Raw genomic sequence first — 24,153 nt, forward strand, 5'->3', positions numbered from 1 at the left:
AAACAAAAACCTTAGATATGCGATGACATAAACGTAAAAGCAAGTGTGAACAATATAGTGCTTTACTTTTTGCACAGTGCAAGAGAAAGTTTTTCTGATTGTTATCCATGATGTGCAGCATCATCCTACCTTCAGTGATGGCTCCTTTGAGCAGCACCTCCCCCTGCTGGTGGTCTGAGGCGTCGCCCCGGAGCAGCAGCCTTGAGCGAGAAGCCGTGTCCTCCAGACCGGCCACGGACTCTGCCATCTCTGCGAACAGCTGCAGTTTTTCTGTGAGAGCCTGCGCGATCACCGCGTCCCTCTGGCTCAGGCGCTCTAAAGGCCGAAACATGACACAGAAGTAGAGTCAGCAGTCAAAAAAATGATCTGCAACTTATTCAAAAGAGAAAAATATGAGCATTTGCAGAGCTGCTTGTGAAAATATTAATGTTGGAGGTGAATTCAGATAATTAGCTTATAAATATCTATCCACTTTCACATGAGAATATTTAGATTTTAAAATGTTTTGTCTAATATTTCTGTTTTTACTGGAACTTATTCCCACTGCATGACCTTCAATTTTTTTATTGTAAGTAGGCATCAAAATGTAAAGTCTTTTCAGCAAAATGCATGCAGGTATAAACTGCTATGATTCTCTATCAATAAACTAAACCTTTAATTGTTTCAATGTGGCACATCAGCACCTCCTAGTGGACATAAATGTAATTTATGATCAGAAGTTACCTTGAAATTCTCGAAGCCTTGCAGCTTGAGCCTCCTCTTCCTCGCTGAACAGTCTCTCCTCTGAGTGAGGGCAGCTAACCGAGCGAAGGACACAAAGACCGCTCAATAAAATGCACTGAAGGGTCAACAGGGCACCAACATGCAATTAATTTTATTCAACCCTTGTTACATTGTCAAACTATTTAGTAAAGTTTTCAGAATCAGCTTTCGGATAATTTTTTACCACAACTGTGTTTGTACGTCCCCTGTATAAACTCCAGTTACCTCTCGACTGCTTGCCGTATGTATGTTATCCAAGAGTTTCGCTCCTCTTTGGAGGCGGTGTGGATCTCGTACATCTCTGGCTCGTTTGAGGAGGCGCAGATGAGAAACATGGCCTTCTCCTCATGGGCCACCTCCCTGACTATCAGCTTTTGGAGAGAAATCACTGAAGGCTTGTTATCCTGAAAAGATTTAAGACAAAGAGGGCAAAAAAAAAAAAAAAAATCACATGAAGAAAACAAAAAAAAAAATTTTACAAGCAAAATTTTGACCAGGTATTAACAGGTCAAAATCCACAAAATATTGGTTTGAAATTATTTAAGGCCCATAAGAGCATCACGTTTATACTCATATTGGGTTTGTCAAAATTTTCTCTGGATCTATAACTGAGAACTTATAAAAAATAAAAATAAAAATCACTCACTACTGTAGCAAAGACGTATCTCTGATCCTTCTCTTGAAGTAAAAGCAGCACATCTGACAGCAGAACAGCCAGGATATCTGAAAGTAAAGAAAGCAAGAACATCATCATGAGCAAGTAATGCATTGCTCATTTTTTTGAATACATCTGCCATGAACATTTCGTAGAGGTGAATGTTACCTTTGAGTCTGCCAGAGGCAGCTTTCCAGCTGACGGTTCCCTCATGCAGCAGCTGCCTCCTGCCCTGAGCCAGGTCCTCCCTACGAAACACCCGGCCATCCTTGATCTTTCCCTGCGTCTTCGGCTCCATCTTGCTGTGAATATCTCGGAGACGAGACTCCTTCTCATACAGGTTAACCAGGGTGTCCACCTCTTTGATGGTGTCTTTGATCAGACTCAGAGCCCGAGTCAGATCTTGGTGCTCCTCTGTGTTCGCTAGAGGCAGAAAGACAGAGATTTTAATATGTAAACAACCACTATTGTTTAGTTAAAGTTCACGAGGATGGTCATTGGTGATCATGTTGCAGCTGAACCTTCAGTGTTGTGAAGGATGCGCTCCACCAGGACCGGGTACTTGGTAATCCTCTGCGTTACCAGCAAAATACACTCCGTCACTCCTAGCCTCCGTACAATGGCTAAGTTGCTGATTTTCTGGAAAAACAAACAAAACACACAAACATTAACCTTTCACCAGCCTACACAAGTAATCAAAAGTGAAATGAATCCAAACGTACGACAACGCAAATGATACGGTATCATAACTTACCCTTATGAGGTTCTGAAACCTTCTGTTGTTTTGCAGCATCTCTTTGTACAAGCTGACCGCTTCAGTGTGATGGCTGCAGAAATCTCCATAGCAGTTCTTCATCCTCTCTCCTATTTCACCTGAGAACTGGAGAACAAACAGACTCATTGTCAGCAGCAGCATAATAATGCACACCTAAACAAAACTAGGGCTGCAGCCAACTATTATGTTAATAATCGATTATTCTAACAATTAGATTAAAAAGATGGCACATTCTTTAGATTTTTCATTTCAACCAATTAAGCTTATTTTATACAAAAATGTTGAAAAATGCAAATAAATTTAATTCCTTTTTCTAAATAATAAAACATTGTACTGCCTAAAATGTAATTACATAGCAATGATGAATCTGCTGCTACAAGAATACAAAATAAATACTGACATAATCTCTTCCTGCTTCAGTAGTGTAGTAGGGCGGATATGCTGGTTATTTTTTTTAAATTAACCATTTAATAAATAGCTAGAAAGAGGTGCGTAACATAATTGTATTAATTCTGTTATTAAGCTAAAACTGTCATAGCTAAAACAATAATACTTGAGAAATTTGGGGTAGAATATAAATATATTTAAAGACAAACAAGATTTTTCATCTAAAATGCCACATGTGTATACAAACAATATGTGTGTATATATATATATATATATATATATATATATATATACACACACATATTGTTTGTTCAGTAAATTGCCTTTTTCTGAGTTTGTAAACTTCAGTTAAGGATTATTTTACTATTAAATCAGTTGATTATTTCAATAATCACAAATAATAATCACATCATGATTAATTGTTTCAGCTCTAAGGAAAACCGATAAACTGTGTCACATGCTGAACCTGCCTCACTTATGAGATTAAATATATTTGAGTAAATCTGCTGCAGTGAAGGGAGAATGCTACAGTAAGTACAGGATGACTGGAGTGGAGAAACGTTTTCACAGACCACTGCTGCTCTCCTTTAGCTGCCTAACCACTGTGCATCCGGTCCATACCTGAGCGATTAAGATGTCTGCCACTCTATTGATGGTGTAGTTCCTCTCGCTGGGCGAGATGAGGTTTTCTCGCCGTCGCTCTCTGAGACACGACAGGAAATGTGTGTGAAGGTCGAGGAGGTTTTCCAGGCGGGGGAACAGGCAGTCCAGTCTGCCCGAGTCCATCTGCAGGTTCTCCTTCATCTCTTGGACGTACACACGCAGCATTATCTTGAGCGTCCTCACATGGTGCATCTCCGTCTGCATTAGCTCTACAGAACAACGTCACATTGGTTCTGTTTAGAATGACACATGATCTGCAAAGCATCATATTTTCATACAGATGAATTTACTAGTTGGTGCCTAGTATAAACCAAAACTTCATGAAGAAAGTCGGGTTTCAGGAAGGAATACATGGGGAAATAATCTGTTGTGTTTTTGATGAGGGAATAACAAACATCCTCTAAATAATAAATAATAACAAACAACCAATACAATGGAACCAATTAAAATTGTGATTTTAGGTTTATAACAAAACAATGAACAAGACAAATTCATTTATAATTACTTCAGACTCTCAGGACCAGTTTAATTAAGTCAAATTTAATCAATTATTACGTTATTACCTGAAGACAATCACCGATTATAGGAGTCAGATTTTGACAAGAGGAGGAAAATAAAAAATAAAAAATCTGTTTTTTGTTAACTCAGTGTGCTGCTTTTATAAGAAAAGCTTCCCTCAGTCGGTCATGTACAAGACTCATGCTTTTATTAACGGCCAAGCATTTACAAGTGTCAAAGTTCGAAGCGAGCTCACACCTACCATAAATAACATCCTGCCTCTTCACCACGTCTTTTGAATGTTTCTTCAAATAATGCTGATCGACCGCGAGGCTCCAGGAGTCGGCCTCCAAGTCCTGAGCATCAGACTCCAGGTCGGCCCGCACTGCTGCATAGTGAGCTTCTGAAGAGAAAGGGCAGAAATGATGCAAAGTGTTATGGATTGTGTTCTTCAACAAGGTAAAGCTAAGGATAAATGGAAGAATTTATTTGTATTATTTTAAATGACTAATGTGACCCAGTTACTCCTCACAGAATGTGGATTTTTTACAGTCTTTCCAACATTATTGCAGGAGCAACATAGGAACCAGACGCTGAATCTGCCTTACAAACTGATAAATCTTCAGGAACGCATTCAATTTGGGGGGAAAAAAGAAGGTTGATGAGCATCCAACTCTTCAGTGTTAAGAGTAAATCCAATAAAACTGAACGCTGGGACAAACATGGAGCTCCAGTCTCCAGTTAGTCTGATGTCTCCCACACAGTTCAGTTTAATAAGGCTAAAGTCATGACTCAGCCAAACATCCTCCACACTCTCTCTTCATGAAAACTCCCTGAAGACAAACAGTTGCAAAGATTTCACAGTCTGAAAAGGGCAGTCTGGTCAGTAAAAGCTGCAACACAGCCCTGATGATTTTGTTCAAAGTAAACGAAGCTAAAATGAGGAGCGGATGAATTTAAACTTCAGCTCCGCTTTGAAAACGTCTGCTCACCTTCTACGATGATGGACTCGGCGATGGAAGGTGCGAGAGAAACGGCGTCGTCGTTGCAGCGTTTAGAGCGCAGAGAGTCTATCTCATCCATGTCCCCGGGGAGGGATCTGAGAGAAAACAGCCAAATTTACAGCGGTGAGGCAACAAAATGTCTCCTACCATTTATGTAATGTTTCCAAAGGTTAGAAGTTTATAAATCAATATCAAGTCAATCTACAAGAGCATTAAACAGCATATATGATTATTTTAAGAAGGAATAAATAATCCATTCTACTAAAATTCAGCAACAGATTAATCGGATTAACTGATTATTAAAATTATTATCTATTTTAGTAGTCAAATTGTTAGCTCAAGAATAGACCCAAAAAGAACAACATCTTCTGAAAGAACAACACAGAGCAGTAATTAAACCAAAACTATACAAAGTATATATATATATATATATATATATATATATTTTTTTTTTTTTTTTGTATGGAATTAAGATTTTTCTTTTTTTTTAGAAAGTAGCTTGCATCTAAATCTCATGAAGGACACTGAAATCACAAGAATTTTAAAATCTTCTCCATTTACTGTACATGAAGCAGATCTTCAAAACACTTAAAATTGCAACAATTTTACAGAAAATTTAGTTGGCAATTTCTGCATCTCTACTGAAAGAATAATCTTTCACACACAAACTTTTCATTTCACGAAAAAATCTTTATAGCACCTAGAGAAACCATTGTTGCCGTGGTACCCACCCGGAGCTGCTGTGGTGACGGAGGCTGGGGCCGACGCTGCAGGCGTGGGCTGCGGCGAAGCTGCTGCTGAGGCTGGCTGAAGGCTGAGTGCTGGCTAAAAACGAGCCAACGGTCATGCCTGGGACGCCGGGAAACCCTCGGTGGCCATCCGCGGCCTGAGCCGAATCTCTGCCTGCCTGATCTTTCTCCCTGTCCCGGTCTTTCAGCGCTGGGAAAGAGAGACGAGACACAGGTGATCGGAGAAAGTGAGACTGGGTGGAGGAGGGACATGGGGACAAACGAGGAGACGACAGTGAGAAAGGAGAAGATGACCAGCGAAGTGGCAAAGACGGCGACTTGTTCGAATCCTTCCCAAGTTGGCCCCAGTATTTTTTCAGCCAAGATCGAGGCAGGGATCGGTAGAACCGGCAGGTGATCATGTCGCGGTGCATCAAAACCCGCACGCCTACACGTCCAGAAAGACCCCACGACGAGGCGGAGAAAGACGGGGAAGATGCCCTGGTGGTTTTGGAGGCACCTCTGGAGGCCCTCACTGTTTTTCCTGCTTCTTTGGCAACCGTTAGATCCATTACAAACGTCTCTTAAATTTCAGTTCCAGGTTGACGTCTTAGTAAGGGACATAAACAAAGACAATCAGGAGTTTGGATCAAAAAGCCGGTCTTATATAAACCAGCCCAGACTCCCCAGTGTCCCGGTTCCTGCAGTAACTTCTGGAAAGATGTGCGTCCTTTTCATGTTTCTAGGAAGTTCTGTTTCTGCGGTTCTCATCAATTCTCTGCCCATCGTGTTCCCGACCCCCTGCACAAGCCAGTGATTGGCCCGAGAGGGACATGTGGAGAAATCAGGTGTGGCTGACAGGACTCCAGCTGTTCAGAGGGGAATAACAACTGCTACAGGAGATTAACTAAAGCTTGTCGCTGCTGCAGCCCCTCATGTCTCCTGCGGGTTCAATCACATGCATTCACACCTGCTGACGGTGCAATAAGCAGCAGCGACTGAGATCTCTGAGAACAGATGAGCTGATGTAATGGTTAATGTTTTGCTTTTTTTAATTGCCAAGCAGTGCAGGATGGATTAACGGGTGATCATAAATTAAAAATTACAAACAGAAGCATCAGTTTTTATTGCCAATTAGCGTTCTTCTGTGTTTACGGCTAAATATGTCTAAATAAAGATGAAAAGAGAAACAGCTGCACCACACGACTCTTTTTAATAGCTAATCATCACTTTTATCTCCCAGCCGTGGGAGACCGAGCTGCCTACTCCACACTCAGTGGGTCCGCAGAAACACAAACCACAAAGCTGGATCCTTAATTGGCCGTTCTTAGAACTTAACCCTCCCATCATTCATCAAAGCTTCTGTCACAGTTAAAGAAACACTGTGATCCACGACATTATGAGCGGCTCACCAGTAATTAAATATTCTGCTTACCAAGGCTAGGAGAAGCTGACCCGCTGCCCCTCGAGTGGAAATCTCTCTGTGTGAAGAAAATTAGGACAGTCACATGATTTGATGCCAGAATCTAATCTTTGTAAGGATGCAGCAATATGAAAATTTGGACTGGTATCAATATTCAGTATTTTTTATATACATTTCCCTACACTGTCATCATAACAGATTTTTGCTGGACGATGAAGTTGTTGCAGAAATTATCGCGATAAAGGATAATATTGATGTTTGGAGAACATTTTTAAGTACCGTATTTTCCGCACTACAAGGCGCACCTAAAAACCTTCAATTTCCTCAAAAGCCAACAGTGCGCCTTATAATCCGGTGCGCCTTATATATGGACCAATATTGAGCCACAGCAGGTCTAGCAACTACGGAAAGCAGCCGTCGACTTCATTTTCGCCCGTAGAAGAAGAAGCGTGGGGTGCATGCTGGGATAGTTGTCAGAACGCTGGTTTGTTAATAAAGTTTGACTGACCTATCTACCTACCGATCTGATAATCAGGCATTCTTTATGTCAACAAAGTGGTTTTAAATATTCATCCGGGTGCTTCGACTAGGGCTACCAAGGGACCAGCCCCTATACATTTAAAGCCGGGGGGGGAAGAAAGACAGAGTCTGCGGCGGCAGCGTGTCGGTTGGTCTGTGTTGCCCAGAAAGCAGTTGGGCACAATATCGCAACACCAACACTGTGACTGAAATAATGACTGAGGCAGCTTACTATATAAAGTACTTGGGGACCAGTTCTTTATTATTATACATTCACATTTGTAGAGTACGGAACAAATCGCATCCCGTATCGGTTCAATACGGGACGGGTGGCAATCCTAACTGTAGCGTCTATTCTGTGCGCCTTATATATGAAAAAAGTTTTAAGATAGGCTATTCATTGAAGGTGCGCCTTATAGTGCAGAAAATACGGTAATATACTGATAATGTCATAATAACGCATGTTTGACTAGTAAACTTTGATTTTACACAAAACACTGCAACTGGAAGACATTTTAAATATTCAAAATCAAAAACAATAAATAAAGAAATCAGAGGGGTGTTTTTTTGCAAATTCAAATCAGTTTTTCAGCTCTGCACCAGATGATTTTTATTTCCTCTTTAAGAGTGCTAAACTTCGAAATACACATTTGTAACATTTCCATAAACTGGCACCACAGCAAAACAGAACAATGTATCCAAAGTTTCAGAGATGTACTACTGCTGCAGATTAAAAAAATACGGTAAAATCATCTGGGTGACAGGTGAGATGTGTCTCTGCAACGCTTTCTAACTAAAAAAAAGAGTTAGGGTCACCATGATATTAAGATTTTAAACTCGATACCAAAACTATGAAAAACACTCAATACTCAACAGTAAACAGTAGATAAGTGTTAATAATCCTTTTGTGGAGGCATGCACACTGGAATTGGACAATGGATTTCATTGAGATGTAAGCATGAACCCGCCCCATTCAAAGGTTTGTTTTTATAATCTATAGAGGTGTGATAAGAGTTGCCCGCTTCCTGATTTCCTTTTTTTGTTTTGTGTTTTTGTTTTTTTGCATGGTTGTCACACTTCAGTGTTTCAGAACATCAAACCAATTTAAATATTAGTCAAAGGCAACACAAGTAAACACAAATTTCAGTTTTTAAATGATGTTTATTGCTAAGAGAGAATAAATCCAAACCTGTGTCTAAACTTAGTAACTGGTTGAGCCGCAATAAGCAGCAACAACTGCAATCAAATGCGTTTGCGATAACCTGCATAGTCTAAGGTTCAAATCAAGGATATCAGCTAAGCAACAACAAATAAAAAATTATACCATTTCTATCAACATAAAATGGCAAAAAAAAAAACTTTTGTTATCATCTTTGAACCGTCTACACATTTCAAAACCCCAAAGTGTTTAGTGCACATGTGTATATTAAGATACTAATGTGGCTAAAACCTTGGCCTTGATGCTCTTATCTGCTCTGAAGTGTAATGTTTACCTTATTCTTGCTGCTGGTGCACTCGCCCAGAAGAGACTTGCAGCTCTTGTGAACGTTCACAGCACAATCTGAAAAACAGGACAAGAACTTGGAGTCAGTGTCTCATCAGTACAGCTGAACAACGTGTATACAGTACTAAAAAAGGGGAAGTGTCAAGGGTGATAGCATGAATGCAGACAGAAAACGTGACACTATAAGCCAGGTTTTCCTAAAATGAATGCTCCAAAACACAGGAGGCGGCTAAAAGAATCAATAAATCCTTCTACAGTAAGTGGAGGAGGGTTTCTGCAGCTACAAAGCAACAGTTTGCTTCTTCATCATCGGTGTCATGTGAGAAAGCAGATCAGAAACACCCCGCTTTCCTGGAAACAGGTTTCTCTTTTCGTCACCTTCTGTTCTTGTATGGAGAGAGCAAACCGGGCCCTGTCAGGTTTAGCCAAAACAAGTGACTGCATGTGATTAGCAGAGACACAAGTCTGAGATGTTGCTGAGCAAACGCAGAGGACAGTTAGTGTGTTGCTTTTTCCTAATCAGAGACAAAACAGCTTGGAAACAAAACATTTTCAGTGGCGGGGCCTGGACATTTAAGGCCAGCGAGATGAGGTAAACAAAACAAGCCCAGGCTGAGGGATGAGGCCTGCCAAACAAAATAGGCTATCAACATGCAAAGCGAGGATCCAGTCCGACCAGTTAAAACCTGGCAAATGCCGGCCAAAGACTCAAGTCCCAGAAGCAGACACAAAGCTGTTCCATTGGGAAACCAGTTTAAAAAATAAAAGGCCTGTCAGTCGATCTGAATCAGAGAACAAAACAGGTCAAATTGCTGTTATTACTCAATAAAGTTAAAACATGTTTTAGACACTGGCTTAAAAATGATTTTCAGTTTCCAAATTAACAGCTATGATATTAAATAGTGATCCATTTCTACAATCATTATAGAAGAACGCCAAGTCAAAACAGTTCAAAGGTGGAAAAAGTATTTATATTACATCAGTCCTTAACTCTGCTTCAGACATTTTCCACTTCACACACGACATAATAGAGACAAGGCAAAGCTTCAATCGTAGCTTCCTGACTAAGGAAGCATAAGTTACACCAGCAACTGCAGGACAACCAGCTGTGACCGTTTCCACAGCCGGGTTCCTGTCTCTGTGATAGAACAAAAAAAAAAAAAAAAGACAACCATAAAGACTTTTCAGTAGAAATATGAAGTGACCAACGATCATTTCTGTCCGAGTCGGTGGCAAAGAAATTTTGGACAGTGGTCATATTTTACGGTCAGTGGACCGACCAGAACTAAACGCTACTAGGAGCAAGTCGGGGCAATCCCAAGACTCTTCGATGTGGAACTTCTTACTTTGGGAAGAAGCTTCTCAAAGTGTCAATGAAGTGTGTAAACATGAAATTATAGGAAGCACAAAAGCTGTAGGAAGCTATTTAAAGGGAAACTGTGTTTAAACGTTGGTTTGTTTAAACAGGGTGCTACATAATTGCTGGTTTTAATATTTTTGTGGATATTTTGCATCTTTTGTTTTTTTCCGAAAATAAGACGCTATCAACTTTAAATGCGCCAATTGCCGATGCAGGATGCTTCAAAAAGTTTACAATCTCAACTCGGTGGAGGTGGGAGATATGGACTTAAAGTTTTACCACAACATTTTGTAGTACTATTGCAATAATGAGAAAAGTGTCAATAAGAAGTACTTATTTTTTTACTACACCCACTTGTAATATGATTCTTTAGGACACAAAAAGAAGCATATTTTCTTTTGGTGAAAATACAATTTGTGATTTATGTCACTAAAATGTATACAGTAATTGCATTTAATCATACTCTTAAATTTATTGATATACATAGAACAGTGGAGAAAAAACTAAAAATAATAATCTCGTCATTTTTGTTGTTTTTAAACATCACTAATTGGAATTTGTCACGGTGACAATAAATCAAAATCGTACCATGACAAGAAATTGATCATGATAAATGATAAACGATATGATACATGCCCACGCCAATAGGTAGGCAATCCTTACTGGGCCTGTGACAATATATTAAATTGTCCCTGTAATATTGTTTTGAGACTATTTCAATTAATGTATCAATAATTGAATAACAATGCAAGTTTATGCTCTCAGAAATCTTAACACTGGCACTGAAAGACATTTTAAATATTCAAAGATAATACAAAAAACAAGAAATAAAAACAGAAATTAAAAAAAACACATACACAACTGAAACTATAAATAAAATGGGTTATGATGTGTCTAAACAAAAGTATTAATAATCAAAATGGGAATTGGAGCCCATTTTAATTGATCGTGCAAGTAAGTGATTAATTGCGACAGGCCTAATCATTACTCTTTGTATTGGATTAGTAAAATTCTGTTTTACAGCGACAGCTTTCTCACTCACACAGTGTAATGTCGCCTCAGCTAAGACTACGTAACAATTTATAAATCATGACCAAAAGTCAAGAAAGAACATGCATTTTAATGCTGCTCTCAGGAATTAGAAGTGGCCTAAATCAATACTGGCAGGTCAGAAACTGACCCTTGAACTTTAATCATCAGTTCATCTCATTAAGGAATGCAGGTAAATTCTCAAAGCATTAATCACAGATGACAATATAAATGGATCAACTTCACAACCATTGACAAAAATCCTTTGCTATTCAATTATCATTGTGAAGTTGAACCTGCCACTAATAACTTAAACTTTACTTCATCACTTTTAGACAAAAACTGAAACGCAAAGCTTTAGAGATTAGCAGAATAAAACAACTCAAAAAGACTGCCTAAAAAACTAAACTCAGTAGAAAGATACACGTGTTATAAAGATCCTATGTGTTAATTCATCTGTAAGCCAAAGTAATGATTATTTAAATCACAACTTGCTAAAAAAAATAAAACATAACAGACCAGCTAAATGAGCAAACCAATGTACACAGCTGTCACAGCAACTATTTTGTAACTTTAAAAAGAAAAAAATCATCAAGAGTCACAAAATAAGGCAACAAAAATCAAGAATAATCTCTCCAACAGGCTGAATATATCAGACAAGAGACATGATGACATATGACACACCAAACTATTCTTAAATTAAAGATAACAAAATTTTACTGAGCAGCAATGGTATGAAAGGAGAAGACGGTGTAGCAGGTAGAAGGACAAAAAGCCACAGAATTGCTTCAACAAACGTCACTTCTCGTCGTTGAGGCCGTGGTGGTTCTCCTCAAACTGAGTTCAGATGCATTACGACGGAGCTAAAATGATAAAGCAAACAGCAGCAGGAACACTGTACTTCCTGTCCAGTGAAACCACAGAACATGTCGCCATCATCATGATGTTTGGAAAAACCCAAACAAATGCCTCACCACAGACTGCGTGGAAGCCATCTTGGCTCGGTGTGAAGACCAGATGATTTATCCTCAGCTGGACAAAGTCGGTGACAATCAACCAGCTGCTGTGCTGCTAATGAGCAACATGATGAGGTCCAGTCACTTGTTCATGTGAGCAGCTGATCCACATGACAACCATCGAAACCACCCCCACTCAACATCTAATGAACACCCAATCAAACGAGAAGTAGAGCTGTGGCCGACGGTGAGCACTTAGGCGAGTCACTCAGTGGACCGGAGGTGCAAATGGGGCCCAGATCAACGACAGAAAAGTTACTGTTCTGGGTTTTCTTTGAGGTGAAGCTGGGATGCACTAAAATGCACTAAAAATGCATTGTGTTAGATCTGCACCGATCAGGCTTTACTAGGCCAACACCAATTTTTCTATTTTCTTTAAGGTCTAACCAGCAAATTTTCATCCAGTTCTGATTTTGTTTTTGGTCTTTGTTTTGTTTTGTTTGTTTGAAGATCAGTAGCATTTCATTTAAAAGAAAATGTGCTTAATTTTTTTTGACACAGGCAGTAGTTTTAATGAAAAACTTTCCTAATTTATTCATCAAAACATGTCTCTTACACTTATCTGCTTTCTAATGAACTCAAATCAATATATGTTGTTAAATGAGGCATTTAAAGGCTGAAAATGATCAGTTTTGATGCATTTAATAGATATAAAAAACAGTATTTATCGGCATTTGACCTGCAAATTGACTCCCATCTGTGTGACCAAAGCATCTCAAAATACTTTGTTCAAAAATCACAAGAAAAAAATCCAAGTACACCAGACTATGCAGTGTGCAACAGCAATGTATGATTCAAGTGGCAAACTTCCAACAATCCTACAAAAAACATTCCACTGTGCACTACGTTGAAATGACAATAAATCTCACTTGACTTGTCTTCTTCTTTGTATTTTATTAAAGTATATCCATACCTATTGCTCAAGTACTTTCTAACGGACATTGCTTCAACTGCACACTCAAGCTTCAGTTTGGTTCAAATATTTCTAACACAATCCATTCACCATGTGAATGTAACAGAGTAGCCAAACAAAAAGTGATGCCACTGGCTGCCTGTGATTTTCGGCATGTGTGCCTTTGAGAGCGAAAGAAGGTATTTTCCTTCCTGAAAAGCCAACCAATGATGTAACCTGGGGAAACAGGAACAGCTTAAAATAAATTAACTATTAGAGCAAAACTAAACTTCACTAGTGGTAATATATCTCACTAAATAAAGATGGCTGGCCGACCTGCGAACTACATACTTTAACCACAAGTTACCTCTAAGCCCGAAAGGGAAGTGGTGCATTCAAGCTAAACGTGGGCTGGCTAAAGGACGGAGTTGAAAATATGACTGCATACTTTACTGAAAACACGGTAGACATTTTAGAAGAGCATACTGTAAGAAGAAGTTGCCTTAGATATTAGTTTCAGTCCTACGTCCAAGCAAAAAGTCCCATTTAGCACCTACTCCCGCCTCTGAAAATAATGGCTTTGCTAAACTAATACACTGCTCAAAAAAATAAAGGGAACACTTAAACAACACAATATAACTGCAAGTAAATCAAACTTCTGTGAAATCAAACTGTCCACTTAGGAAGCAACACTGATTGACCCGACGAGGGTCCCCGTTGTCAATCAGTGTTGCTTCCTAAGTGGACAGTTTGATTTTACAGAAGTTTGATTTACTTGGAGTTATTTTGTGTTGTTTAAGTGTTCCCTTTATTTTTTTGAGCAGTGTAGAATTAAACAGCTCAATACAGACCAAACAGTTAATCAGTTGATGTGAGAAAAACCTTGTAGTAGTCAAAATATTAAACTTTCCACATCTAGGAAACTTGGCAAGCTAATAAAAAGTAACACGCGGAGAAAGCGTGTGCTAATAGGATGAGGTGGGTGAGACTAGGAGTCAGTGGATTGGGCTGTTTGGCCCCGGCAGACCTGCCAAGCACAATTAACACCATGTGACCCAGTCATAAACAGGGAGAGGGAGAGAGGCAAGTCTATCGATGTCTACGGCTAGAGAGCAAAACGGCTGAGATGTAATGGGATAGACCAAACAGTCTCCCCTCCGCCAGCGACATTCCTGTTGCCTCAGGCTAATTAAGCCTCAGAGGACATCGCCTGTCTGGAGAAATCACAAAAACCTAAACGCGCAAAGATACATTTAAATGAAATTTCATAATCATGACAGAGTTTGTTACAAAACTGTTGACAAGCCTTAATTTGAACAAACACAATGGTTCTCAAACTGTGGTGCAAGTGTCACAGTCGGCATGTCTTTTTAATCAGAAGAATCACTGGCAAATATTATTTGCAAGTTAAATTCAGTCTCATGTAGACCTAACAACCCTGAACAGCCAGACAAATGAAATGCTTAAAGATGTTTTCAACCAAAGCTTTTAAAGAGATGGAAATTTGTAAACTCCCAGTATGAACTGCAGTGGATGACAGGTAACAAGTGACAAACAAAACTTTGACAATCAACTAAATAGCATAAGTTAGTGTCTTGATGTTGACTTTTGTTGGTTCACGTTTAATTGGCTTAGATTCTATCAGGAATAGAAAATAATCTGCTGGAGATTCTCAGAATGTTAATTAACATGCTGTTGCTCTCTCAAATTAGATAATTTGTTATGACATCCCAAGTCTCTTGGAAATGTTACCATTAGTGAGCGTTTTTTTTTCTTTCTTCCCAGATATTGCAATTATTATTTTGCTACAAATTTTGCCACTTAAAAACACAAAGCAAATCCTAATCTTTGGTTAGACAAAATTTTGACATATCTGAAGAGTACGCCTTTTTTAAGTAACCTGTTACTCAGTGTTTTTTATAGCTAAATGTTAAAAATAAAGTTATTTTACATATGAGCAATAGAACATAACTGTCCACTTAAAAAAAAAAAAGAGGTAAAGTTGCACAAAAGGTTTTAACCTTATACACATTTTCAAATTGATCTAAATTGAAAAAGTAACAGCATGATAAAACTGAACCATCCCTAATTTGATTTCAGAAATTATTAATAAGCGTTACTTTTAAAAAAATTAATCAGGCTGAATATTTAGTTTTATACCACACCGTTTTCAATTTTTAAACAGTAAATACAAAGATATATACACTAATTTTTACAGTAAGAAGCTTAATGTTGTGGCTCTATGAAGGCCTATTAGAAAGGCAAAGTGAATAGCATTTTTTACATTTACTAAAGAAACAAATAACATCTTTCAAAAGAACAAATATTGAAATATGTCAACCAATATCTTTAAAAATGTTGGGTAAATATAAATCACGTTTAAATCTAAATAAGGTCACAAAGTTATCAGAATCTTATTAAGAAACCACAACTTTCCTAATTTATAGTCTACACACGTAATCATATTTTTTCATAATGATTTTTCAAGTGTATTAAAGTCTTTACCAACACGAAAGCAGGCTGTAGCCCAGAAAGCACAATATCCTAATTCCTCCCGTGTATCATCCATTTCTGACAGATTCATCTCGTAGTGAACATTGTGGAGATTTAAAGTTGGAAACAAATGTTTTTAAGGGTTTTCCATGTTTTTCCTCACACGTACACTAGGAAAATACTTTTCAAAAATGGATAATAGTCACATTTTCTGTCCAAAAAGAGTCTCCGTCTGAACTAGTTGTACATTTCACCAGCTGACTGCTGGAAAATTAACAGAAGTCATCAGAAAGCTAACATTAGCCAAGTTAGCAGTCACCTGTTGAGCCTCTCCTAAAGTCAATAAGCAGCATCAATTGTAGTCTCCCGAGACGGTTTTTATAACTCAAAGTTATAAAGAAGTTGTGGAACATACACTTGCTTTCATACGCAAGGTTTTCCCAGCGTTATTTGTTCAGCATAAGCCAATTAAAACCAACAAATCACCCAACTAACCTTGTTTTTCAAATAAAGGCGCAGCTAAGACGCTAGCGTTACTTTGCTAATCGCTAACCAGGAAAGACTTAACTAAGGATCTAATTTAGTGGCGTTCTTCACACATCAAGTTGCAGAAAAAGATTAAAGATGTACAATTCTTGCCCAGACACTTGTACAACCCAAACATTACACAGTGCGACAAACAGATGCAACATATAGTGTTAAGTTGGCTGTGATTAGCTGTTAGCCTGTTAGCACCAAAGCGGTAGGATGTGTTAGAAGGTCCGCTAAGAGGAAACAACGGGACTTCATCCACCTGATCCCGCTGCGGCAGCTGCTCCGCTCCAGATACACTCGCGTTGGTCCAAATCAGCAGCATCCGACAAAAAAGTTTAAACTCAGCGAATCACATCCTCCAAACGGAGCCGACAGCAGCAAGTGTCCCAAGTTATTGTTGGTTTTGTCCAGTTTTAGTGCATCCACTGGGAACAATCTCTGGCACACAAACCACACATTCCACAGGCTGAATCCCCACAGGGCTCGCTTCAAATTAAAGGGACACTCACTTGTTTTCTCACGCCTGCGTGTGTGTTCCAGCATTAATTTTTTAACACCATCACACTCAGCAGTAATGTCTGATTAATGGACAAATGCATCAACGGGATATGCTTTCTTTTTTAATGCCAAAATAACTAATAGCTTCCATCGCCTGTGTGATTTTCCTGCGCCTTGTGAAATATGCCAGAACACATTTGTTTAATAAACACTCGGCTGAAAACAATAATTCATTACACCACGCTGTGGGACTTATGCATATCTTGGAAATATTGCAACCAGCAGAAGTTACAAGGTAAACATTTAATTCCAGGCATAACAGAAACAAGAGTGCAGAACAGCTACCTCTCCACAAGCACCTGCTTAATAAAGTTAAGGGGAAAAAATCCAGTTTCTCGGTTCATATTAAGTGATGTGAAATTAAGCCAGTAAACCTCGTGTTTTATGAGAAGCCAGTTGCACTTCCAGTAAATTCTTTAGACAAGAGGCAGAAGTGATCACAGTGTCTTTTGGGATTTAAGAAATATTACTTTTTAAGAGAATATATAAAATATTTAGATTCAGATAATTGTTTATTGGCATCCTTTTTAAAGTTGTGTGAAAAATCTTAAAATAATAACAGTGGAGTATTATCATGTTAAACTTAAAAAGAAAAATAAAAAAAATTTGAAAAACCTTTAACATGTAGTCTTTGATCATTAAGGAACTATTATTTCAAGTCACAGATTTGTAAATATCTCATAAATCTTATATGAAAATAACAGCAACTCAAGTATTTTTTTTTTAAATCTACTTTTTAAGTTTATCTTAAATTTCCAATGATTTTTAAGTAATAATCTAGGGCTTTCTGTTTCCCTGTAGTATAAATTTCTTCTTTAAGAAGCAGGACTCTGTTGATTGAAATGTGGTACATCTTTGCGACACTGCCTTGAAGCTGTTATTATATGTTCCAACGTCTAAAGGTGAGACAGACCGAACCCAGAAATCACCTGTGAAGTCTAAAAGCCAGGAAAAAAGGGTGAGCAACGCTCAGAAACTTTAGGTAAGAAATAATTTACAAGTTAAAAAAGAAAAGATTGTACTCAAGAGATTTGTTTAGCAGAAAGTTAGAAGAAAGGGTTAGTGTGATAAATTACGCATCCACTCCACCATAACGCAAAATTAAAAGGCATTACTATGAGCAGGTCACCAATTTGCCACTAATTTAACTTTGCCCACTCAGGACAAAAACCAATTTATCTGGTTTTATCTAAATTGATTAACCAATTTAGCATGCCATTAATGTACCTTCCTGGTTCTGTGGGATATGGACTGGGTAGTACTGGGTTTATTTCCATAGAATTCATTATGTCCCAAATGGTGTCTCTCAGGACTGTATTAGGCCCAGTACTTTTTGCACTTTACATTAATAATTTGGGTCAGAATATTGTGAACATATTTCTTCACCTCTATGTTGATGATGTAAATGTTTCTCATGCAGTCCTGGTTGCCTGAATGTTAAAAATATTTTAAAGAACCACAGAAAATATGACTGAATGTTAGTTTTCGTTTTCAGTTGTTTTATCCCGGGCTATTATACTTTCATTTCTTATTTTTTTAGATAATTAATATTGTATGCAAGTAGTAAATGAACTGAAATAACTTTTATTTACCCCCATTTGAGTCATATTAACCACTCAACGGGCTGTTAGATTTGAGATTTACCTATTATAAAAAAGATAAAATACCAATATTTAACTATGAAAAGGGTGTAGTTTAGGTGAAGCCCTCATATACTATCTCTTCAGTTTTAGGCTGATTGTTTGCAGTCAGCCCCTCTGCGGTCCAGCTGAAGAGAGTGACTCTACAGTCTCAAAAGGGTTTTAGGGTGCAAATGTCATAATGACATCTGCATGTGTGCATTTCTTTAATAAAAAAATAAAAAAACACCAGGCTGAGCACTTTAACACCCATTGCTCATTAAGTTATGGCTGAGTGGTTTAGTGTAAAACATTTCAGGCAGTTTGTGGTGGGTGTGCCCACGTGCTCGGCAGTTTTTTTTCCGTGTGCCCCCAACACACCACTACATAGGTAAATGAGCATGCATGCAGCAGAGCTATAATTGGATGCGAGGTTGTGTGTGAGCGTAGCACCTGCGCACTTGTGTGAGGCGGTGAGCAAGCGTGGGCGCATGTACATCTGTGACTGCGGTGTTACTCACTCATGCACTGCATTCCATGCTTTTTCAGCAGACTCTTGCTGCACAGCGAGCAGGTGGCGGAGCTGGAGAAGGAGCCTGGCACTAAATGATGCCCGTTGCTGCTGCTGCGGGTCCTGCACACTTTCTCTTTCTCTTTGTCTCTCTCCTTCGCCCTCTCCCTCTGCAGCTCTTTTTCTCGGTTCTTACCCTGGAGAGAAAAAAAAAAGAAAAAAAAGAGAAGCAAACACACAGGGCGGGTTTTTAAATGCAAATGCTGTGTTCTCCTTCATCGCTGCGCGTTTTGCGCGGCCGCGTGTCAGGATATATAATAGGGTTTGTGTAAGAAGATTAAAGTATTGTGAGTGCCACATGCATACAAGTAAAGTGTTTACATGTCAGGATTTGGTTTCATAAACTGAGCTGCTGGACAACAAATAAAACTGACTTTCTGGAATATGTTGATGCATTAAGACCAATGCAGGTCATGCACCACTCATCTGTGGCGTTGTTTACCTTATCTTTATTGAAGGAGCCCGTCACCCTGCTCCTCAGGGAGCTGAGGGTCCTTTTCACCTTTGTTCCTTTCTCAACCTTCTCTGCTCTGTCTTCCTCTCCCTCGTTCCTGGAGAAAGAAGAAAGCATCCCGTGTACAAATCAAAATAAGCCAAAAATCTCTTAACCTGCATGAGATTTTTGTTTTCAAGGTGTTTCATTTGATTAACTAAACATTAAATTAATATGTTTCATACCTTTAAGTCTATTTTTTCTACGTAAATTATTTATGAGGGTGGAATTTATAAATACCCTTTTCCTAAGATCATCTGAATTAATCTGAATTCACATGCTGCAGAGAGTTGTAATTATTCTGAGACAAATCTCAAATGTTTTCCATCTTTTATTGTTACAGATCGCAAAATAATTAAAACCGCAGGCTTTTGGCATATTATACAGTAATGGCTGAAACCTTTTGTGGTTAACTGAATTCACATGCTGTAGATTATTTTTTTCTGTGCTTTCTGCAAAATGCCTTTGGCACGCAAGTGAAGTCAAGTCAAAGTTTATTTACGTAGCACATTTAGAACAACCCCAGCTGACCAAAGTGCTTCACAACAAAAGTACTTCGTTGTGCTTTTGAAAATTTGTCTTGGTTTCGATCGAACTTTTGTGGCTTTTTGTCAGTCTTACTGACCCTGTTTTTCATTTTAAGAGTTCTTGCAAGCTAAAGTTAAAATTGCTGTTGATTATTTATATTACATTTTTCTGTGCATATTCTGTTCTCATAATCTAGATAAGAAGTATGATGGGACTGGTTGCCTTGCTATGTCAGTGGCAGAATTGCCCTACTAGACCATGTAGGGCAGGGGTGCCCAAAGTCGGTCCTCGAGAGCCGGCATCCTGCATGTTTTAGTTCTCTCCCTGGTGGTAGTAACAACCTTTTCAGCATGTCAATGTTCTCCTTAGGCCTTCAAATAACGAGCCATTATTTGATCCAGGTACGTTAAACCAAGGAGAGAACTAAAACATGCAGGTTGCCGGTCCTCGAGGACCCACTTTGGACACCCCTGATGTAGGGTGTTCAAAGAGTTGCACAGTTTACTTTCTTAAATTAATGTTGCAGCAGGCCATATCTGGCTCAGGCAGAAAATTTGAACGTTTACAACAATTATAAAAAAAGACTAATATGTCAAGGACAGAGAAAACAAGAAGACAGGAAGTGGTGTAACTAGGGAAATGACAACAACGGCAAACAAAACGAAACAAAAATTATAAATGGAGTGGCCCAGCCAATAAAGATAGAACAAATTTCTTAGTTCAATGAAAATAATTTCAAACCTAAATCTGCCATGGGTGAGAATAATTTGGGCCTTAATTATATGTTGCATTTTTTAATGTATTTCTATCTGTTTGCTTGAAAGTGTTCAAAAAAGGGGAGAAGTTTAAATGATCAATATAATGTTGGACAAAAAGTTTTAAGTATCTATTTATTACAAACTTTGCATCCACGAAATTTGCAACATGCGATATTTGAAAATATATTCAGTAACAGGCATCGCTTGGAAAGAAAGATACACTGTCATTGCTGAATGTGCAATGGTAAACTGTTGCACTTACGCATTGGAGAGGAACTCGTACCAAGTGACACTTCCTGAATCCTTGGTGTCTGGACTGCTGTTGTTTCTGTGCTTCGCTCTGTGAAGGACAGTTAGAAAACTTCATGCAGCGAGAGAATCCATTTAAGCAGAACGCAGGTCCAAATATAAACCTCAAATGACCGTAAAGGATGAGCATGTCAAAGCCAGAGTTTATAAGAACAAGAAAAACAAGCACAGACCGACAGCACGAGCTTGATTTATATTGCCGTGAACTTTTAGGAGCCAATCATCTCACTTTCTGTGCTCTGCAGATCCTTCCCAGCCACGGTGACGTACCGTTTGTGACAGTGACCAGGACAGACACATGCAACCCCATGTGCAAAAATCATGCATACACAAATAGTGTAATTTGTAAACACTCCCTGGTGAAGACCCAAACTCTGCTGCCACAGTCTTCATTAGAACAGCAGCTAAAGCGTGCAGGCCTCCCTCTCCTGTTTACTTACCCATAGTACAGCTTTAGCTCCTGCAGAACTTTCTGTACCATCAGCCTAAGACAAATAAAACACTGACACTGAGTGGAGGGGGGAGAGGGAAGAACCAGTCTGCTGGGAACTGACTGTGAAACCGTAAAGTGAAGGACAATCCTCCTTCATCTGCCGCATCCATAAAATCACTGGAGTACAACCATTTATTACATACAGACACAGTCAGTCAGCAAAGGGGCCATCTTGGCAGCTGAAGGAAAGCGAGCTGTGGGAGGGGGAAACTGCAGACGTTTGATATGGAGCAGAAATGTCAGGGGAGAATGGGGAAAGCCCCTTTGTTATGTGGGAGTTAGGTAACCGTAACAGGCTATTTACAACTACAGAGCAGAATCTGCATGAACCGCTCAAGAGTTGCAGCGTCTTCCACTCCTTCAAGCTTCATTAAACTCATACTGTTACAGCACTTCGACAGAATTATATTCTTGGAAAGGTATTCAGTTGCGTTGTTGCACTTACATATGGCTTTGTCCCTCTGATGAGTGCAGGTTTTCTTCTGGGTCAAACTCCTCTGCCACTGCAGAGAAAAGGTCAAATACATCTACCGTGAAAAGAGGTGAAGCATGGATCAACTACACATGAAGAAAGCATGTGTTTTTGCCCCCCACCTCCTGCTGCCCTGGCGGCCTGTTTGGAGGTCTGCACGACGCGGGAAATGTGCGCCGCTCGGGAATATTCATCGGTGGCAAGGATGTCCGATCGAGAGTACAGCTGCCTGCCTGGTCCACCGGTGACCTGAAAGAGGAATAAGTGGGCATGGGCGTTGAATGCACATCTGATCTGTTTTACATCCACTTCCCAGTTTACAGCAGGTACTGTATTGAGATTAATTGTGCTTACAGTGGCCTTTATTAGCTGCTGATCTGCAGAGTATTTAGTCGTTTTTGGGCTCTGTAGTGAGGAAGCTCTCTGTAGTTTGGCACAATGCTCCAAATGAATCATTTCCCTCTAACTGTGGACTTATTTGGTATTAAATCCAGTGTTCCATTCATCCCTTTTTCCTCTTTTCTCTTAAAAAGTGCATATAATACGTTTTATCACAAGGAAGGGTTTTATGGAAAAGCTTTAAATTGAGGAACAAGCCACTAAAACAAGAATTCATTTATAACAATGCCTGGCAATTAACAAAGGCCAAGTGAGCTTTGAAAGGTAATTTAAGACAGGATGCCAGATTACGAGCCAGAAAGCTGGAGGCTCCGAAAGCACAGGGTCTATTACCTTTTATTAAGTTGCAATTGCAATGTGTAAGATGTGCAAGATGCTAGATGATCTCTTTCAGTGAACTGCTGAATAAAATCCTGTAATGGCACATGGATCTTTGAATGATTGACCCTTTAAGATTTAATGAAACTGATAAAATATATTAAAAAATACCCAAAAACTCACAAAAAACACCATAAAGAGCATAAAGTCCATGCTTTTATTTATTTTTGCAAAGTAATGTGTCTCTTTCAGTCGTACTACTCTACAAATGATCACATAAGGAAAAGCGCTCCACTCTGCATTTAAGCCGCCCAGGAGACTTTTCCAGACATAAAAATGAACAAAAAAAAACTATTTTCAGAGATGATGATGATAGTAGTTTCAGTTTTGTTTCTTTATATCGTAAAGAAGTGCTGAGATTTTATTTTGAAATAAAAATCTAATCATCTAATCATTATTTTTCAAACTAAAAGAAATTTGAAGATTGTATTTCTCAAAGTGCCGTTACAGTGCCATCACAAAGTATTCACACTCTGTTTCTTTTTCCACATTCTGTCATTTTATAGATTTCTCTAAAACAGATGGTCATATTTTGTAATTAGGAAACAGCAGCTTGTTTAGAAAAATACTTAATTTTGTTTCAGTCATTGTAAAATTGCTGAAACGCCTTTGACAATATTCACAGCCTCTTCTCTCTCACATGCTTGGCACCACTGCTTTTGAGTACTTCTGTCACAATTTCTTAACTTTCTGCCATGACCTGCAGATGATGGGTTATTGGATTGTGCATGTTATATATAATCTCTCAGCTCTCTGCAAACATCTCTGTCTCTCAAGGCCAATCTTTTCATAATCTGGATCTCCTGTCTGAACTGGATTCTGAGACTCTGTGTCTCCCACACTCCTGGTAAACTCCATCATTTCTGTTTACTTCCTGGTTCCCATCCAATCATGTCACTCATCTGTTTCTGTCTTCCAGACCATCCAAAAGTTTGGAGAGTCAATAGCAGCAGACCTCCACTGTGGGCATTAGACTCAATTAAAACCCAAAACACATCCAACTTTTCACACTCCAACCAGATTTTTACAGGACACACAGGATCCAACATGATCCGCCAATGTAAACGCGAGACAAACCGACAGTAAACAGAAAGCTGCTCGAACCAGATTGTTTTTTCATTCTTTTCATTTGTTTATGTACTTCTTAGATCCTACCAAGAATGTTGTTGTTTTTTTGCGAGTGAAAGATTTTGTTTTGTATATTCCCGAAAGTGGATGTGTTTTACTTTGCTACTGTGACTCATCTCATGTCTCACTCATGACATTTCCATCAAATCACTACATTGCGCCATACAAAACAGACCATCAGTCCATTTTGGGTCAATTTTGGTGC

The 24,153-nt window shown here is 38.9% G+C and overlaps 1 protein-coding gene across 3 annotated transcripts in view; it reads right to left on the minus strand.

Annotated features, from left to right (window-relative positions):
- Positions 1-24,153, minus strand: part of arhgef18b (rho/rac guanine nucleotide exchange factor (GEF) 18b) — a 47,999-nt gene that overhangs the window by 13,866 nt on the left and 9,980 nt on the right. For 2 of the 3 annotated variants that reach the window (XM_008407956.3, XM_008407954.3), the window contains exons 5-23: positions 22,166-22,292; positions 22,017-22,074; positions 21,519-21,563; positions 21,032-21,109; positions 19,433-19,541; positions 18,941-19,127; positions 8,908-8,975; positions 6,908-6,953; positions 5,476-5,683; positions 4,733-4,839; positions 4,003-4,143; positions 3,201-3,451; positions 2,172-2,297; positions 1,939-2,056; positions 1,586-1,840; positions 1,409-1,485; positions 988-1,166; positions 724-797; positions 130-315 (exon numbers count right to left, since the gene is read on the minus strand). In XM_008407956.3, the coding sequence (XP_008406178.1) occupies positions 130-315; positions 724-797; positions 988-1,166; positions 1,409-1,485; positions 1,586-1,840; positions 1,939-2,056; positions 2,172-2,297; positions 3,201-3,451; positions 4,003-4,143; positions 4,733-4,839; positions 5,476-5,683; positions 6,908-6,953; positions 8,908-8,975; positions 18,941-19,127; positions 19,433-19,541; positions 21,032-21,109; positions 21,519-21,563; positions 22,017-22,074; positions 22,166-22,292 (2,440 nt within the window). The remainder of the gene's footprint in view (positions 1-129; positions 316-723; positions 798-987; positions 1,167-1,408; positions 1,486-1,585; positions 1,841-1,938; positions 2,057-2,171; positions 2,298-3,200; positions 3,452-4,002; positions 4,144-4,732; positions 4,840-5,475; positions 5,684-6,907; positions 6,954-8,907; positions 8,976-18,940; positions 19,128-19,432; positions 19,542-21,031; positions 21,110-21,518; positions 21,564-22,016; positions 22,075-22,165; positions 22,293-24,153) is intronic. The other variant, XM_008407955.3, reaches the window with a different exon arrangement.

The sequence above is a fragment of the Poecilia reticulata genome, chromosome 4 (genome assembly GCF_904066995.2).
Source record: "Poecilia reticulata chromosome 4, P_reticulata-male-v2, whole genome shotgun sequence".
In the NCBI taxonomy this organism is placed as follows: Eukaryota; Metazoa; Chordata; class Actinopteri; order Cyprinodontiformes; family Poeciliidae; genus Poecilia; species Poecilia reticulata.